The sequence below is a fragment of the Aptenodytes patagonicus genome, chromosome 5 (assembly GCF_965638725.1).
Source record: "Aptenodytes patagonicus chromosome 5, bAptPat1.pri.cur, whole genome shotgun sequence".
Taxonomy (NCBI): domain Eukaryota; kingdom Metazoa; phylum Chordata; class Aves; order Sphenisciformes; family Spheniscidae; genus Aptenodytes; species Aptenodytes patagonicus.
In genome coordinates, this window is record NC_134953.1 from 57,836,799 (window position 1) to 57,856,785 (window position 19,987).

General features: G+C 41.3%; 1 protein-coding gene across 4 annotated transcripts in view; it reads right to left on the bottom strand.

The window, feature by feature from the left end:
* Window positions 1–745: 745 nt before the first annotated feature.
* Window positions 746–19,987, bottom strand: part of LRRC7 (leucine rich repeat containing 7) — a 190,520-nt gene continuing 171,278 nt past the window's right edge. For all 4 annotated transcript variants that reach the window (XM_076339950.1, XM_076339954.1, XM_076339951.1 and 1 more), the window contains 4 exons: window positions 17,861–18,079; window positions 16,459–16,551; window positions 13,718–13,792; window positions 746–8,206 (listed from right to left, as the gene is read on the bottom strand). In XM_076339950.1, coding sequence (XP_076196065.1) covers window positions 8,099–8,206; window positions 13,718–13,792; window positions 16,459–16,551; window positions 17,861–18,079 — 495 coding nt within the window. In that variant the 3' untranslated portion in view covers window positions 746–8,098. The remainder of the gene's footprint in view (window positions 8,207–13,717; window positions 13,793–16,458; window positions 16,552–17,860; window positions 18,080–19,987) is intronic.

Sequence of the window (19,987 nt, forward strand, 5' to 3'; positions counted from 1 at the left end):
GAATTTAGCGAGCACCTTTCAGCGGCAGCGAGGATGTCTGACGTACCTTACACACAGCTGCACAGGACCGTGACCCCCGTTAGAGAAGGACGAGAACTGGCCAGCACGGCTGGAGACACCAGAGACCTGGTGCCTGGTATTAACCTGCTCTAGAAAGAGAGGGACTGGGGGGGGCGGCGGAGGAGAGGGAAGGGGAAGGGGCAAGGCATTTCCTGTTAGAAATACATGATAGCGTCTTTGTGCAGAAAGAATGATGGCTTGTTTGAGCTCGAACAAGTCAAGAGCTGTTCTGTCGTTACTCGGATGATGGAACTGCTGCTCTCACCCCTCCCCCCCCCCGACCCGCTCTTTTGTTTCCCCCGTCTTCCATACGGCATTTGTACCCAAAAAGCAGCAAATGCTAAGGTTTTCTTCGCAAGCTTGCAGTCGCTCCATTTCCAGATTTGATGTCTCGCCAGTAGCTATGGCTGAACAAGGGGAGTTGCTCCATTTTCAAGTCTCTTTCTGACATACCTGGTAATTAAAAGGAGTCTTTCCCTCAAACACCGCTTGGTTTGCTGGTAGATGCTGTGACGGTTTCTGAAGCTGTAAGTGAAATGGCTGAAGAGAAAGGTGTAGTTACTAGGTATCCGCACCAGTTTCAAAGAGATGGGTCGGTAACAACCATCTCATTTTCCGTAACTTGCAGAACAGTGTTTTTGGAAACCTCGGATCCTTTCCAATAGTAAAAGATGACAAAAATTAATTACAATAAGGTGACATTTTTATTATTTATACAATAAAGAGACTTTTTAATGTTATTCAAAACACTTTTTTAAATACTGAAAAAGTTGGGTACACCAAAGCCGAAAAATGGCTCTGCTATACACTGCACAGCATTGTTTTAGTCCCTGTATTTGTTTTATGTACAGAAGCATCTGCAAAATGCATTCTAAACACAATATGCACCTTACGGATAAGTGTCATACATGAAATAAAACTGGAAGGATACAACCTGCATGTGCAAATGAACTAACAATATAATTGATTGCACTGAATCAATAGATTTAAAATAGAATTTTGAAGTACCTTTTCGCACAGAAAATGAAGCAGCTTTCAAGTTCAGTAAGTCTTTATACTGCAAAAAACATTAAGTACATTCACAATCTATGTTAATAAAGTAGTAAATATTTCTTCATTCAGCTTTATTTACATTGATACTGTAATTAAACTGAAAAGTACAGTTAGTCATTTGTAATATAGCAATCTTTTAACACATACAAAAATGACCATTTTCTGTATATAATTTAAGCTCAAAATCACAATTATCTCAAAATATTAATTACAATACAGCCATCTCCATCATAATTAAACATGTCTTTTATAAAATGGTAAAATTTTTAATAAAGTAAGCTGTTGGTTCTGAACGGGATACAGTACTCACAAGTAGAAAACCGAACTGATGAGAGCGTTTGTTCTGCCCGGGGGGTCGGGGCAAAGCCACGCGTGCCAGCAAAGAGACAGAGAAGGCCCCAATTGACAGAGATGAAGCCTCTTGTGCTGCAGGGCTGTGGCTGGGTCGGTGGTGCTGCAGAAAACGCCTTACAAGGGCCGTGGAAATTCTTATGCAATGCAGTGATGTCATTCACTTCCAGAATATTTGCTGGAATTGTCCAGGAAGAGGATGGGCAAAAGGCTTGCTTTTTTTTTTTTTTTTTTAAAAAGAGAAACTATTTAAACTCTATGATTCGCAAATACTCTCTTTTCAAATTTGCTTTTCCATGAAAGTTGACGTTAGCCGCCCCGCACGCCCTCTGCGGGGCAGAGCACGGGCGTCCTTGCCTGGCCTCTGGGTGCCACTGCTGTGCCGCACACGTGGCTTGATGCCTGCCATCACACATACCCAAACCCAAGTTGTTCAAAGCAAAACCAAACCACCAATTAATTCATATCCTATCCAAACTACTGGCCTGAAAGTTGTATCGTTACGTTGTATTCCACTCACACTGCCAAGACTGACAAGTGAAATAAGTCCTTACATCTGATTGCTCGAAAATGAAATGGTACATCGTCGTGCGCTTGCTTAAAATTAAATTTTTGAAGGCAGCAGACGGGGGGAAGAGCGCTGAGGCAGGATGGGGGTTGGTACACACTAGCCCATGGGTAAGGAGCTCAAACTTCAGATAAAACTTTATTCTCATTTGGAAATTCTAAATGGAAAATCCCACCAGTTAAAAATGCTGCTAAGGTAGGTGGTGAATCCACAGCCCACGGCTGAGGCTCATCACCTCCTGTGCCTCTTCATGAATTTTGGGAAACGGATACTTGTGTCAAATCTTCCTTCTGTTTTACAGGGCTGGCCTGGCAGTGTGGGAGAGGGGTAGCGCTACGGTGACACGCGGAGCCCCACGTGCTGGTGAGCTTAGCTTCCACCGAAGAGGCTGGGCAGCACGGACCCCAAGCGCTAACCCTGTTACCTGTTAGCGGTTAGTTCCCCGGGAGTAAATACCCCTGACTGACGCCCAGTCGTCCTGCTATTGATCCCTGGGTCTTCTCTTGAGACCAGATCCTCCACGTGAGCAGACTGCAGTGTATGGTTTCTCATTTAATACTGTCTTGGCATTTACTGTTGCGTGTATCTCTATCAGAGATATACATATATATATATATACACACACATATATATACACATATCTGTAAATAAGCATTTTTTTGATTGCATAAGGTAATTAAATGCTGTATTACAAGCCAGCGAGGTTTAACCAAGGAACGTCTTTTTTTTACATTCAGAGTGCTTACTAGCAACAGCAAACCAATCTCCTGAACATTTCATACTGTAATTTTTAGTTGGATTTTTGGCTCATGAAGATTAGTGGTGTTCTATAACATCAGTGATTTCACTTTTCATGTGTTCCTATATGAGCTAAAAATATGGCTATTACAGCAGCGCTTCCAAGGTCTTTTCACTCCTGTTCAGAAAAAGGCCACTCTCTAAAAGCCTCAGCAGTCTTTCAGGCTGAGTGTTCCCAGTGAACCCCTGGAAATGGTTGCATTTGCTGTCCCACGGAGGCACTGCACTCAGCGTTAGGAACTTACCCCTCGGCGTGGCCCTCAGCTGTCACTTACACACTCGGCTTTGTCCCGCCCAGGTACCGGCGCTGAGACACTGGCCAGGCACGGCCGTCCCTGGCTGGCACTCCCTGTCCCCACCTCAGGAGCTAGCGTAGTGCCGTGAAATACAGATGCAGACATGGACACGTGAAAAAATATCTTGGAAAACATCAAAACAGATTTGAAGATGTTAAATGATCGCTATTATGAACAACTGGCTTCTAAATATCATAGGTTATCAACACCCAGATAGAAACTGCAAGCTGTGAATGGGAAAATGGGTAAATTACTAAGACTGGAGAGTCCTGCAGGCTTCCTGGGGTCTGGTCTTAACTTTTCTCTCAAAATAAGGAAAGCATTTTGGAAGCAGCTTTTTTTCCCTTTTTTTTTTTCTTTTTTTCTTTCTTTTTTCCCCTTAAGAGCTGCCTTGTAACAAGACTGCAGAAAAGCACACGAGTTCCTACCAGTCTGGCCACTGGGTTTTCGGCACACCGTGTACTCGGCGGAGGAGGCCCCGCAGTCGGTTACGGGGTACGAGGGGTAGCACAGGAACGGGAGCTCTGGCACCTACCGCTGAGCTCCTTAAAACTTGTTGCAAAATGAGGACAAGGGAATTACATCGCAGGCTTCCTTTTTTAATCTAGCCCTTCCCTGAGGATCGTCAGTAGTGTTTATTGCATGGAAAAAATCTAAAAAAGCCAAACTGCGCGTTCCCAGCCAACAGACCTATTGCCATGGGAACGTGTGCGCGCTGCAGCACTACGGCAAAAACCTGGCGGGGGAAAGCTGCCGGCCGCACGCTGGACTTCCCCATGGTATTTCTAACACAGCCTGTTTCAGTCAGTATGAAAATTTCCATTAGTAGCTTTAGAAAGATACCGAGTTTGAGTGCTTGTATAGTCAGCGTGGGAGAACATACGGTGTATTTGGGAGTGCTGAATAGCCTGAAGAAAGGAAACCATCTGCATTCCGGGACTGTGCTTGCCTGGATCAAAATTCATTCACACACGTGAAAGTGAGCCCACACGTGGAATTCACCTCAGGATGAACTGTCACCTGCCTCCAGCACTTGCCATACAGTCATATTTAGTAAAAAAAAAAAAAAACAAAACCCACCATAATTATGTGCAAAGCACACACATAACCTGGTACCCGGCCTGCAAACCGGGTTGTAGGTGATTCTGTCTGTGAGGTTACAGGAGACCTTCCAGGAAAGACAAAAGGTGCAAGTTATTTTGAAGGACTAATGTAAAAATCCTAAGTAGTCCCATTAAAGTAATTTTAGTTGCTCATAATCCTAGTGCTAGCTAAACATCATTTCAGCCAATTTGAATAAAAATAATGCCAAAAAGAAAACATTTGGTATTTTTGGGGCAGTGGGGGTTGATGTTAAAGCTTTGCTACTGCATGTTTCAGCCGGGAGTCCGAACTCCCCCCCCTCCCAAGCCCCTTTCTAGGGTCGGTGGGAGTTTCGGCTAAGTTAAGGACTTAAATGTGACATTCCACCGCGCTAACTTAATTTTATTGTAATTTCCTTTTCATTATAACCCATTAATGAAAGCACTCAGCAATCCTGAAATACAGTTCTGCACACAGCCCCAACTGATTATGCCACTGTGCTTTAGATCTAATAAGCTCAGCAGGCAGAAAAACAACCGAGCACAAAATATGGTATTAACAGGCACTAAAGCTCACTTGCTTTTTGCAGTTTACCAGTTTTTACCTGTAAGTTGTTATCTTGGTTCTAAGCCCTAAGGCAGAGCCCTCGTCACCCTTCCTGTATCTGCAACTCCCTACCACATTTTTGGTGCTATGTACGTAATATGTATTTTTAACACTGCCACACGTCTCAGGAGCCTGTCTTGCCGTTTTGCTTGCGGAGGGGGCGGGTGAGCGCACCGTGTTCTGTATGATGACATCAGGCAGTGTTACAGCATGATTCAAAGCTGCCGTAGTCATTTACTCCATTTTCCTGCCCGAAGCAGAGTCACAGGAAGGATTTCTGAGCTGGGGAGCTGTGCTGTCACGAAATGCCTACGGGGTGTGTAACAACAGACGTGCTGGTATACGCTGCATCGCCGTGTGGGTGCGTGTGTGGTCACATTCAGAAGAGTGATTCTCTGCATGAAAAGACAAAGGCAGCTCCACAGAGGAACTTAGGTGCATAAATGCCTATTAAGGGACCTAATGCCCGTTCAACATAATTAACTAAAAGCTACGTAGGTGTCTACAATTTTCTGAACATGATGTTGAATAAACCCTTACTTCTTTTTTTAAAGGGCAATGAGGACTTAAGAACGGAAATTTTGGTCTCTGAAATGCCATGAATGTTAGAAAAGTTTCAGATGGGCTCTGCCAGAGCCTGTGTGATTTGATGGCACGTTATGAAATTACACCCATGTGATGGAAAACTGAAAACCGAAAAAATTGAACAAATAACGATCCAAAACCAAATCATGTGAATTCAGTAAGCTTTTTCAGCTTGTGGTATCAAGAAGATTTTAATTTACTGAAAAGTATTAATTCTTTAAATTTATGTTCTGAATATCATCAAATCATTTATTCAAATTGTAAATTTTAGGATTAGCATCAGCTATGGCTCACTGTGGTATCTGGTGGTGCGTTGCCACTCCGGTGGTACAGAAGCTCTTCCAGCAGGAACGCTTGCATGGATAAAGTAAAGTTCATGTGATGTGGGAACCTGCTCAGTCAGCTTGGAATTCATGTTTCATTAATATTTATACTAATAAACTTAATCATTCCTGTTGATTGAGGAGAAAAAGGGAGATGCAAACAACCAGAGAATAGGGAACTTACAAGCAAATGTAGAAGTCTTGCTTTCCAAATGATTGCTAAAGAAATCCCTTAGCGCGGCCGAGCGCAGGGCTGCAGCTCTGCGCTGACCCAGCACGCTGGCTTCAGTGCCACAGCCCGGCCGGACTCCGCTTCTCAACAGCTGCCATGCAGCTGGGGCGGGGGAGGCAAAAAAAATCCAAACAATTAAAAAGCTGGTGCTTCATAATAACATGAGGGGATAGTTCCTACTGTACTAACTGATTTGTAATTTAATGTTTGGGGGGGGGGTACTTTCTCTCTCCTTTGCTATGTGCACAGGTGGTCTTCATAATACCACCCTCTCCCAACACCAGAACCCAAAGCGATTGCTAGGCATTTAGTAACCTGAGCAGATTTCTCTTCCGTGAATTTGTCCGGTTTGCCTTGAGCCTGGTGTAAGCGCCTCACATACCAAACCGCCTGTGCAGGAGCTCCGAGTACTGGTGTGTTTCGGTGGTGTCAGGGACAGATTGGCTAACAGGAATGCTGACAGCACCTTTCGTAGTTCAGGCCTTCCGCTTACTGTACGCAGGACTGCAGCAAAACTCCACAAAGTGTGTTCATACCTCTGTGGGAGGAATACTAGGTCCGTATAGCAGACAGGGCTTATACATAACGGCAGTACCGTCTTTTGAAGTTTAGTTTAATTTGAAGTGTAATTACCTCGGTCAGTGTGCGCTTGATGGGAAGAGGAGAAAGGTTTAAGACTTTCTAGAGGCTCTCGCAAGCAAAAAAGTAAAATGCTCCTGGCCGTGCCCATGTGCTATAGCTACACTCCTCTGACTTGGGTTTTTCAGGGTGTTGCTAATCCAGCCGGAAAAGGTGGGAGTGAGCCCGGCCCTCCCGGAGCAGGTTCTGGCTCTCCCTGCAGTCCATTGCCATCGGTGTCATTCAGGTCAATGGAAACTGGATCCCCTGAAAAAAATCTCGCGGGAGGTTTTCTTATGTTTTTCCATCTTGCTGTCAGTTATAAACACGACGGACACCTGAACTGCTGAGCCAACAGAGGTTTTGCAAAGTTCCGTGCTGTCAATATTCTCTGTTGGGAACAGCACCAGGACTTTTACCTTAAGGGTTTTCAAACTGCATACTTCAGTGGGAAAGCTTTTCCCAGGCTCGCTCAGTGTCATTCGCTGCTCCCCCTGTGATGCATCATATCTTAGATTAAATCTGCTCCCATTCATTTTAAAGAGACTATTACTCAAATAAAGGATTGCATAAAGGTTAAAGCCTCACTGATAGTGACTATAGCGAGCAAGGGCTAGCACAGCCTGGACCGGAGTGAAAATACAGAACAATGTAAGACTGGGGGGATGGGGAATGTAAGTAAAGGGCCTATGATTTTAAATTAAAAAGTTAAATAATAAAATTAGCAGGAACAAAAGAAGTTTTACTGCCACCCATCACCACCTTCTTCCATTTATGAACCATACCTGTCTAAACTCACTGTTCATCCATTTAGTGTGTTCACATGGAATCAACTGAAAGTGTCAAACAAAAGGAAGTTAACCAATTTTCATGTAGGTTATTTGTATCTAGGTCCCAGAGTTGACGGTATAATTTATTAAGTATCTCACCCTGTATAGTGACATTTTTACTAATTAATATGGAGCCAGCTATACACACTGCATATGTACAGGTATTTTCATAAGGCATATAATATCTTTGCATTGAAAATAAATGAACATTATTAAATTTAATTTAATATATACTTTCTTCGAGGTGTTTATGAAAATATTTTTTCTCTATATTTTTGTATGTGACATGATAGAAATATTTCATGGGAAGTACAGGTTAATATATTTTATCTTTATAAAGGCATATACAACTTTGAGGCAGTGTTTCTGATGGACAGCAGAATTCCTAAAGAATTTGTATGTGCTTCTGTGTTTTGAAATCATATGAAATTGACTTTAAGAAGTAACTTGATTAAAAAAACGCACCAATGCACAGCCAGAGGCTGACAATTAAAACTAATACATAGCCACATGAACAATATATTTATATAGTTAATATATTTTTTTCAAGATGATTGGTACTAACATATAGTATTATACATTTGGCACTACTGTTTGCCATTGGTCCAGCAATTGGCAAAAAATTTGTTTCCTATGTATAAATCTGTTTGAACATTAGATCTGGCTAGACATATTTATTATTTATAAAAAAATATTTAGACAGTAAGCTCACGTTGAATAACTAGGTCTACTGTATTCTGGAAACTCTTCAGTAGTAATACAGCTTTCTCATGTTCCATATGTACAAAACTGTGTCCATTTGCCTGTAACACAAAAACAAGGAGAAATCCAGTGAGATTCTATTTACTGTTTTCATTCTGGGGGAGCAAAGGGATATATGAAAATTAAAAACAAGGCTAAAATAAATAATAATCATGTAACGATTTCCCACAAACAGGAGTTTGACCATACCACTGAGAGAACACATTTCTCTCTTCCTCCGTTGGACAGATACTGCACCCCCCTGCTTTGAGCCGGGGCTGGACTAGATGACCTTCGGGGCTCCTTTCCAACTTAAATTATTCTGTGACTCTATGATATTCCGCATATTTTCTGAAGAAACAATAACTCTGGGATGTAAGAGTTTCAAACACTGTGAAGCCCAAAGAACGTTAATGCTGCCAGAATGCATCGCTGACTACAAAGGCGGCTCCGGCTCAGATCAGATGCAGACATACTGCATATACAAAAGGGAAAAATTTACTGAATAAACTGTTCTGCTTTAGTGCTCATTAAGTCTTTCTACAACTTGTCTGTTACAACGCTATTTAAAATAGTCAAACTTTAAACACAATTACCAACAGTTTATGAAGTGTGATCAATAAGCCAAAGTAGAAGATCCACCATTCTACAGAATAAAGCCAGCCCGTGAAGGAGATCAGGTACTGAACAAAGATAACGCTCGCTGCAGACACCTGCCATTTAGCCATCCATGAAAGCCTCAAGACTACTCCCTAGGTGCCAGGTAAGTCCTCAGACTCCTGTGGCCCTACTGCAGGGTTTGCACACAGCTGGGTAGATGCTCAGCTGGTTCAAAGCTCCCCCCTCCCTCCCCAAAGACAGCAGCAGAAACCTCCGCTGTCCTTTACCCATGGAGCCCATTGCTAAAGGCAGAGCGAGACCACGTCTGGGAACGCGCAGGTATACAGCTGGGACAGGTGCTCTGCAGTGGTTATGGAGGCTGAGAAGGTAATCGAGAGACAGGCTATAGGGCTGTCCATGGCAGAATCGTTTCTCTAGCTTACAGCAATTCTATAAACACACTGCACTTTAACTATATATATATATTTTTTTTTAACTAACATTTAAAAATACGTTAGTGAAGCCTTCATGCTATGGTTAATAAACTACCACCCACTGCTGTGAAATTACAGCCCTGTAGAACTACCAGACATCTGTTGCACATATCCAGACCGTCATACATTGATATCTTCTTGGCCACAACAAAACCATACTACACCACATTATATACAGAAGACAGACTTGGAGAGCCACCCCTTACCAGCAACCAGCATGTCTGAGGTATTGGACAAGCAGCACAAAGTGGCTGCCTGAGTCCCCCAGGGCGCTCACATCTCCCCAGCTCACCCATGCCCGCTGCCGGTCATCTCCTCGCAGAAGTTTATGATCCTCCCCCCTGGACCACGTGCTTGCTGAAAGGATGCCCCATGCCCTCTCGCTGTATTAAAGGATGCCCAGCCCAGAATGATAATTAAAAGAAGTGCTGCGCACACATCTCTACAGGAACAGGAAGCCCATGAGTGTGGTGGTGCTTTTTTGGCACTTAAAGGTTTCCGTTCAAAGGTATCAGCTGCTGCAAGCTCTAGCACTGACAACTGCACCGGAATGGCAATGGCAGGCACAGAGCACAGAGAAAAGGCAGCATCCGAGCAATAGTGAAAAGTAGTTCACTTCTATTCTGCTTAGTACAATAAAATAAAATATATTTGCTCTGAGAAACAGGAATACAAATTTCAGGCAGGAAAAGCTTCAAAGACATTCACTTATGTGCCAAAATTAGGCAGCGATTTGGGATTCAGTTTGAGGTCAGCTCGGATTCTGATGTAATTCAGAGGCAAACTGAAGAAGTTCCAGTTTATTCACCACACAGCTCACTGGGATCTGTATTGCTCATTTGGAAAAAAAAGTAATAAAAGAACCTGCAAACAAACCTGAGAGCAGGCCAGCTCTGCCTACTCATTTTCAAGCAGTGCAGTGAGGGGTACAGGAAAATGAGCAGGTTCAGCTCTAGCTAGCAGAGAAACCTCTTTTCTACAAGAAAAGTTTCTCAGTGGAAGAGGGCTGTAGGAGACACACATCCAAAAATACCTAAGCAGGCCACACCCAGAGGGCTTTGTTATTTAACATATAAATAAATGATAATTGGAATCTACTTCTTTCATTCCTGCTGTGGTCTCACATTCTGCACAAAATATGCTATGAAATCCACATATATTTTTACACATTGAGTTATTATTTAGTTCTAATTATTAGACAGAAAGAATGGTTTTTAGCTGAATGATGGAGCCACCAAAACAAGATTTCTTAGAACTGAAGGGCAGCCTTTAACATACAGTGGCAAAATTGTGCAATATGGCTGATAGAGCTGCTTTCTCCCTGCTGACAGACTTAGCACCACACAATTGTGTTCCTCCTTAAAAGTCATCTACTAAAACTGCTGCTAATTTTATAACAGAAAAATCATTCTTACTTATCAAATAAATAACTTAAGAGCTTATGACACAGAAAGGAAAGATACAACAATTTTGCTCCCCCTCAGGATCCCAGTGGGGCCGTGGGCTTCTGGACTTGCAAGGACCAGAATTTGTTCACTGCAGAAGACACACACACTCTTCTATCAAAAACAGGCATCGGGCAAAACTGTGTTTAAGAATGGCAGTTTCTCTATGAGCTGGGTAAGTCCACCCAGGGAACGTCAAGCCTTTTAATTTTTAAAGCTTCCCTCCCTCTTTTACCAAAACTGCTTGGGGAGACACATAAATGCATGACAGAAACATTACTGCTTCTCCTGAAAACATCCTGCTAAGCAAATTCTTCCATGTAAATGTTTAAAAAATTTCCCCTTGGAGCCTTGGTCTGATAATATCTTCCTGCCTATCATCTCGTGTAGACTGAATTCACTGCATGGGAGCACAAAAGGTGCACAGACATCGAGGTGCTCCAGTAACAGTGACACTGGGGTTACCTGACATGATAAAACATAAAGGCTCCAGCCAGTAACGCTGGGGGACAAGTGTCAGGCAGACATGAGAGGAGAGAGAGTCTGTAGCACCAAGATTTAGATGATACTAAAAGCAGATCATGGGGCAGACAGCGTGAGGACGGGTGGGCTAAGACTGAGGAAGCACAGGAAGATGGCTCCTCCCTTGGAGTCCCAGCAGAAACTGGTGTCATAACCAGTGCATGTGTGGAAGACAAGTGGTGCAGATAGCTACAGATACCAAAGACGACAGATTATGGGTGAAGAGGAACCTCCTTCTATATAGTACTGGTATTGCAAAGCTCTGGTATCTGGCAGGGGATTGTCTCATGAGATAAATGCAAACAGGGATGATGGTAATAGTGGAAAATGGGGGTGGAGGTGAAGTAATGCCAGTGAGTATTAATAATTTCAAGTTCCTACTGCCTAGGGAACTGGGTACTTCTAGCTAAAGGCATTGCTTATATTTGAGAAGTAAAATATCCTTCATCACAGTTATGTTTTTTTCTCTGTTAATTCCTTCATGAGATTAATGACCACCCTTTTACTTGCCACAATGTAAATCAACACCTGGTAATAGGTATTATGCATGGGTAGAAGTAATTGCAAATAAAAGGAAAATGTTCTTGCCAGAGAATTTGAAATGATGTACTGACAGTGACAAATAAGAAACTCTGCTGAGACTGATCCACAATCCTATGAGAATGACTGAGAGTGCAAAGTCAAACTTCATCAACATAAGTGATGAATAAATTAGGAGCGTGAAATTTGCTACCTAAAAAAAATGCAGCAGTACCTTAAATGCGATTATATAAATATACATAAATGCTCCCATTTTAGGAACACATGCTGAAACATGAGAAACCCCAGCTCCTGATGGCCTGTGCCTATCAGGAGAAATCATTTGACATGACAATAGCTATAAAATAAATGCAGGCCAAAAGTGTACATCTTTGATGAAGACATGCTAGGTACACATGCAACAGACCTGTCCCTGCACAGAACAATGCAGCCCTCGCACGACCCCGTTAAGACTACTCCCACGGCGTATGCCCACTGCTTGCCCCTGCAGGCAACCTTCTCACCTTATTTTGCTGTTACTTTTTAACATATTTTACTCTTACCTATTTTTGTTTCCGTTACTAAGCTCAGCTTTCCATATAGCACCTTGATTATTCTAAGTATCTCTAGCTAATTTTGTACTTAGTTTTGCTTCACTATTTTCTTTATTTCGCTGTTTTTTTGAACATACTAGCAATTAAACGTGAGTTGCCTATTGTAGACTTCAGAGCCGATAACTACTGCAGTGCCCATGCCGGGTAGGAGGGGCAGTGGGGAGTGAAGGAGAGAGGGAGGCAGGAGGAGAGAGGCTACCAAAGATGTTTGAAAACATCCTTGGTTTGCAGACTTCCTTCATATAACTGATTACAACACAGTTAATCTCTTTCCCTTGATCAGTGTGACCGGCTTTAAAAACTGTTATAAGCCTTTCAGACAACTATGACGACTCTCTTCCTTTTGTCAGAGTAATACTATTTGCTGCCAGTGGTAACACATTTTCCAGGCTTAACAAAAAAAAGAAACAACCTTGGAGGACATGGTAGAAAACCCTTTTCTACATGGACAGCCGTTATTTTCTGTGAATGAGGAATTTTTGAAAGGTATGTTCAGGCATAGCCTGTCTTTCTATGTAAAAAGTTCACTGGATACAGAAAATATTTATTACAGAAATGAAAAGGAAAACAAAAAGCTGAGATTTCTCTGTAAGTTATGCGGATGCGTCCATGATCCAGTAGTGGATCCAGTAGCGGATCCAGTAGCGGCTGTTTTTCATGCAAGTGCATTAAAAAATGCTGAGGCAGCAAAAGAGAGCCAAAAATATTGCCAGTTACAATTCTGTCAAAAAATGTGACTATATAGCTCCTTACACCAGTGTCACATGAGCTGCAAAGGTGAAAATTATAAACGTCTTGCTTTGTCATATACTTATGCTTGTGAAACTGCTTGTAAAGCTCCTTTCTCCCTGTACCTTCTTGTGCTGTTAGTGTGGAAAAGCTGGGTATGATGTAAGGATTATTTTTATTTTAGAGTTTAAATTGTGTCACCTGGATCATTCCTGTGACAGACTGTAAGCATTAACCCTTTCCTGCAGTGCCATTCTCTCCCAGAAGGCTGGTGCTGGCATCAGTGTGCCTTATTCAGTATCCCTGGGGAGCAGAAACTGCCAGGCAAAATGAAGGACAGTCTGGCTCCTTGCTGTGCTACGCTCCCTCTGCTCTCAGTGTGCTCCCTGGGTTTAATTCAGCTCCCCACTAGTGGCAGGGGGGTTGTCAGACAGCACACCCCAGTGCCTCTTTTCCACATCCCCGGTTTGTTTTCAAATGCCTTTATTCCTTCCTTCTTTCAAAAGTACTGCAATAACACTCTGTTCTAAATCAATATTAAAGTATCATGATAACAAAACTAGCAGTTAACTTCTACTGAAAACAGTATCATTGTACTTGTAAGATGCAAAGACTGAGTTCAGTTACAAAGCAGTTAAATCCATCCATACCTGGAGGATCTTATCGCCAGGCTGGAGCAGGCTGGATGCTGGTCCGTCAGGCTGAACCCTAGTAACAAAGATACCCTATAAGTCAGAAGTAACAGAGGTTAGGATGCTATCACCAAGATCTAGTTCCCAAAAAACAGGTGTCTCCCTAACTGGGAGACACCTAACAGGTGTCTGGGGGCTTTATATACTCTGGCATTGGTCTAAATACTAAACTCTTTTTTTTAATCTGTTTGTAATCAAACAGTAGTACAGGTTTGTAGCAGCTCTCCATGACCTTCAGCTAGTTATTGCCTGATATAAATAGAAATTGTGGGTCATTTGAAACTAAGGTTCCATGTCACGAAATAATGTCCAATTTGAATAGGGCAAGAGTAACAGGGTTATCAGGAGGATAATTTAAATGAAGCAAGCATTAATTTATTATAATAATGCGTATCATAATCTATACAGTAATCTTCGTTTACTTCCTCTAGGAAAAAAAAGTTTAAAACAATTTCTAAAAAGCAGTCTTCATATTCAGCCCTTGAGATATTCAGTACAATGGTCTGTAGGACTGTCACTTAATCCAGTGTCTGAGGAGTGAACCACTTTGAAAGGGGAGAAATTATGAAGTAATAAAGGATATTTTTAGATTTGTTGTCAGAATTTCAGTAAAATACAGTAATAAGACCCAAAATCAAAGATTGAGTTCCTAGATGATGAACACATTTGAAATATTTCCCGTACAGCTCATGCAGTTCTGTACTTCTGTACCCTTAGTCTCACTTTCTCTGCTGTGCTTACCCTGCTGCCAAGGGTGAATACCTTTAAGCAGAGTCTAAAACTGAGCATAGGCTAAATTTTAGCCATTTACATGGCTACCAGGGAAATTCCCTGCTTGGTATCATCATGCAAATCATGTGCGTCCTTGAGGGATTTTATAGCCTTCTGGAGCACTGGTATTTCTGTTAACCTTGTAAAAACCTGAGCTCCTCGAGAGCAGAGTGATGGGCTGCTTATATTTCATTCACGTGCCATTAACTTGTGACACAAGCCTGCCATTCAAAATGATTGATTGCTTCTGTGCTTTCTGCTGCTTTTCCTGTCCTTTCCTCTCACCACAGTACCGTCAGCATGTCAGGACAAGGGTATATTACTATGCAGAAGAGTGCTCGCTGCCATCCCCACCGATTTCATCTTATAGACAGAATAGTACCATATGCGTGACTTAAAACCATCACAAATGACTGGCATGTATGATGACAGACAATATCGCTCTCTTACCGCTTTTGTGATATGTAAAACATGATAAATCTGATTTAACGGTGTGGGAAGCAATGTTTCAGAGTAACAACACATAAAAAACCTTTGAACTATTAATTCCTTCAATATAACCACCCTATCACTCCCTTAGTAGACAATTTTGCATTTCTGTTATTGGTAAAACTAAGTCTATCTACAGCTGTTATTGCACTGCATGTATTACTGGTGTAGACACATTCATACTGGGATATAGATTCTTCTTTAATAATTTCAGGCAAGTGTTAGACAATGGAAGTACAGCTTAATTCTAATATCATACATTAAACTGTGGGGAAAAAAGACCATGATGTTATAAAGTATAATTCCTGCGTGTGGTGTCCTCAAAGAAGGACACCACAAATGAGTATGCTTTAAGGGATACTCGTTAAAATGCCCAATGCTTATGTACATTAAATGGAACTATTCTTGAAGTTCAAAACAGGGATTATCAATAAGAAAATTTAAAGGAATTAAGCTTGTGTTAGGTTGATATTCCCAAGCGTATTTAACATTTCCAATTAGCTTTCTGTTGTAATTCAGAGTGGTGGGGAAATTAGTTTTTTAATTTGCACGCAGATCTCAAATCTTTGAGAAGAGATTAAAAGATAGTTTTAATTTCATCATTTGCCAAACATTCTCAATATTTATGGAAGTTATGACTGCCTCTTAGAACTGAAGCCAGTATTATCAAAGAATATAAATGTTAACAATATGTGTAACTCAAAGGTACCCATAGTACTTGTTTTTCAACAAGTTCCAGTCAGTTTTACCGCACAGAACAGATGAATTCACAGGTCTAGGAGTCCATTTCCTAATCCTAAAGCCCTGTGTAGCTGATAATCACCAGATGTTGTATTTTTACTAGGCTTCCTTTTACTGTAAAGAGATTTATCAACCTCTTAAATGTGCAATTCCTAGAATGAATACTGAGTCTCCAAGACCACCATGGGCCATAATGGTGTAATTTTTAATTAGCATTACAGAACAGAAAACTGCTTGCCATGGTGTTTGTAAGGCACCGCTGGCCTCCAGACCAGTTTGCAGGCCAGGCTGATTTTATTTGATACAGTTGCTATAAACCCTGGCATTTCAGCTACCTAGTGATGCTATTACTGGTTTAGTATTCCCTCTGATGACTTTAGTGGAAGTTGAATCAGGGCTTATATTGACTCTTAAAAGAAAAAAGTGAGAGAGACGATTCTCCAGAAAACAATCTCAAAAATTATCTTATACATGGAATATAAGGCAGACACCCACATGTTTTCTGTTTTGATTCTCTTATCTTCATTAACCAGAAAAATAAAGCAAACAACATTCCCCTAACAAAAAAAAGCCAAGTATGGGAAAAATTCTTTCAATTATCACAACAGAAGCGCATAAAAATTTCACTCATGTTATCTATGTCTCCACTATATAGCACTCTAAAATAAGGACCATTTAGAGAGAAATTTATAACTTACCTTATCAGAAGGTTTGAATGGATTTCCTTGTCCACTTATTCCACCACTGATACTAAAACCAAGGCCAGGATTCTTCTCTATTCTCACACAAAACTAGGTTAAAAAGATATGGCAAGATAAGTCAATGCCGATGTTAAAGCCTATCTAAACAATGGCATCTTCTTCTTACATATCCCTTTTCGAGACGAGTTGACCCTCTCAAAAGCTGTATTGCACAATACAGTAAAAGTCAGTAGAATATTGTTATAAACTGAAAGTATTTTCATTATTTTAGCATGCTGCAAAGATACCATAATATTCACAGTGCTGCATGTATTGTTGCATATATTTTAACATTTTATTTTCAAAGAGAAAAAAAACCCTTTAGATTTGTGAAAGAGCAGTTCACACTGGCCAAATTTTTCACTTAAACATTGGGATAAATCTGTCAGTGAGGCTTCATCGTGTGCACTTTTATTTTTCCAGAAGTTGTCACACGTGCAGCATCCTCAGGTGCTATGCGTGGGACAAACCCAAGGAATAAGTACTCTGAAGCTCAGAGATCTTCAGACCATTGTCAGTATCAAGGCCACAGCCCCAGTAGCCTGCACTGAGCACCAACCACTTTTACAAGTGCCTTACTCCAGGAAATAGTGCTGAATCTTAGCTTTTCATCAGGATGACTGTAAATGGCATTGGGTAATTGAATATAAAATAAAAATTACTTCAGTGTAGCTTAATGACTACTCATTGAGCCAGTCTGAGCATGTACTCGAGCCACACAAGCAATTGCTTCTGAATCTCAATGCTATACTCAGGGACTTAATACAGGCAGCTACTTGCGTGGATCGTCTAACGCTTTACACAAGAGAAAGGTTCACTAATGATTCTGAACCTTATTCTGCAAGTCAGGTGCCTCAAACAGTTATCGCAATCATTAAGGCCAAATATAATGGGGAGAGGACCACTTAATGAAGAAACTCATCAGCACCCATTTTGTTAGACTGGGGGCACTGGAGCTACAGCTGGCCCTTTGTAGGGCTGAACTGGAGCAGCCAGTACAAACCTGAGAAGAACAGCGTCTTGCCAAGTATGCTGCACTGTTAGCACTTAACTAGGTCACTGGGGAATTGGCAGAAATTGCAAATGAATTTGGTATGACTCAGTGATGTCAGCTCTGTTCAGGAACTTCAGGGCCAAATTGTGTTGCTTGGTCAATCCAAGAAAAAAATGGTATCAGTCCCTGGTGCTGGGGAAGAGGACAGACCTGCTCGCCTGCCTCCAGCTCAGCCATGCTCCCCCATGCTGTCTGGCTCAGTTGCCCGCTGTTATTGCCCTAGGCTCCCTTTTCCTGCTGTATACAAGGCAGAAAAAAAACAGAAAGTTTTTGTCAAACTCTTATTTTATAGACACATTTTCTTACCTGCTCCTGATACGCATCTGTACTTCTCTGACCCTTGGTTTGGATTAAACATCGCCCTGTCTGAGGTGCTCGAGAGCTCTGCGAAGAGGGAATCTGAATAGGCAGCGGTGGCTGAAACTGCTGAATGGTGACTTTGTTCATGTTTCCTTCATACTGCTGCTCACGGCTCCGATGCTGTAGGCTTTGTGATCCCATTAAAGTCTGGATATGGCTACCTGCCTGTGGGTAACGTAACCCGTTAGGCCAGAAATTCAGGAAGCTGAAAAGAAGCAATTATTACAACTTACAGAGTCAAGTAAAAGCAAACCTCTTAAATCATATCAGAGGTTTGCCTTTTGACCACAGTTGGAAACAACCATGATTAAAAGCAGCAAGGATATGGCCATTGCATTTAGTGACCCTAGGAGGTTTAAGGGAAATTAGCCGTATGCAGAATGTTTTATAAACAGAAAATATTTTTTTCCTCATGCCATGATATATGCTTCTGCTCAGAATGTTTTGTGAACTGAAAATATTTAATAAATTGAAGTAGGGTGGATTATTCATCGCAGCACACTCTGAAGATACTGGAATGCATTTTTTCTGTGGATAGTTTGGAGTAAGATTTATACCACAAATACAGATCTTGGCCAGTATTGTGCATTGTGTATGGAAAGCATATATCAATTAAATTCTATGCCTTGTCCTAGGAACAAATGTGGCTTTTACAATATGTAACTAATCAAATTATCAAATTTCTATGATAATATCTACGGATTTGAAGCTCTAATATTTTCTAAATATAAGTGAAATACTGCATTTACATTGACTTGCCCTTTTGATATTTTCAGAAAAAAATGGATGACTGCTATCATCCCCTCCATCCCCATTGCCTTTCACGTTTGCAGCTGTGATCTAACAGGTGAGGTTTGCTTTCTGTATTCTGTTCTTGGCATGGTAAAGTTGCATACTTGCTTACTCTTCAATACACAGTCTCTATTTAGACACATGGATTACATAAATATTTGAGACAAATCTTTGCAAAATAAATTCAGTTGAGACAATTTTATACTTTTCATATTTACAGGATTCAGATGTTGTTGCTTATAAATAATCACATGAACTTAGCCATAAGGGAAGGAGCAAAATTCATGCTCCGTTGTATGATCAAATATTATTACCTCCATGAAATACCACACCGTTGCTACTGAGAGTTTTCAGATCATATGTACCCATCAACCAGCGCTATTATTTGAACAGCCTGAACGTTAAAGAGCATTACGACTGCATGTCTCAATTATCTGCAAGACTCTACAGACAAAACAGACCTACTTGAACAATGTTTCACATTAAGTTTACACCAGCCAACACCACAACCACGTCTCATCATGAAGGTCTAATCCTCAGTACTACTGAACCTTTATGATCCTGCTGGAAGAGTCACCAATTGTGAGACTATATTTTAGGCAAGATTAAATTTAATACAGCAAAAGATCAAAACATTTCTTACCCGTTGGCCAATCATCTGGCCTCAGAAGTTATAGCAGCCAGGGCATTAGAATTAATTGCTTGTTGCCACAGCAAAAATACATGTTAATGGATCTCCAAGATTTGTCTGCAGAACACATCATTAATACAGATGCAGTTGGAGCTACTTGTGTCACTGAACACAGAATCCCAGCAAGACACGCAGTGACTGCGAGCAAAACTGATCTGCTCTGTCGTATTTTTTTGCTGACTACATTTGAAGAAAAGGAGTAGGCAGAGTACATGTCTGTCAGTTCTTTATTTTAGTATAAGAGGGATAGTCTCAAAGTACGTAATGACAGAGAAATCTCTTACTCCTTGTGCCCAAATCTTCAATCCCCAAACTCTTCTTAAAAAACAGCTCACCTGTGGACATGAAAGTGCTTAATAGACATTGACAAACTTACTCCAAGAATAGCCTGGTGAAGTCAGTCTGTACTGCAAACATCCCAGTTTACAAGTCAGAGAGATCTTCAATTCAGCCAAGATCAGAAGAGAAGGAAAATGCTCAAGACAGACTTTTTAGCTATTTATTAACTCCCTCGCAGCAACAAGCTGTGCCCGCAGTGGATTGCTGAATCCATGTCACCCTGCACTGTGGAGATACAAGGCGAGCAGGTG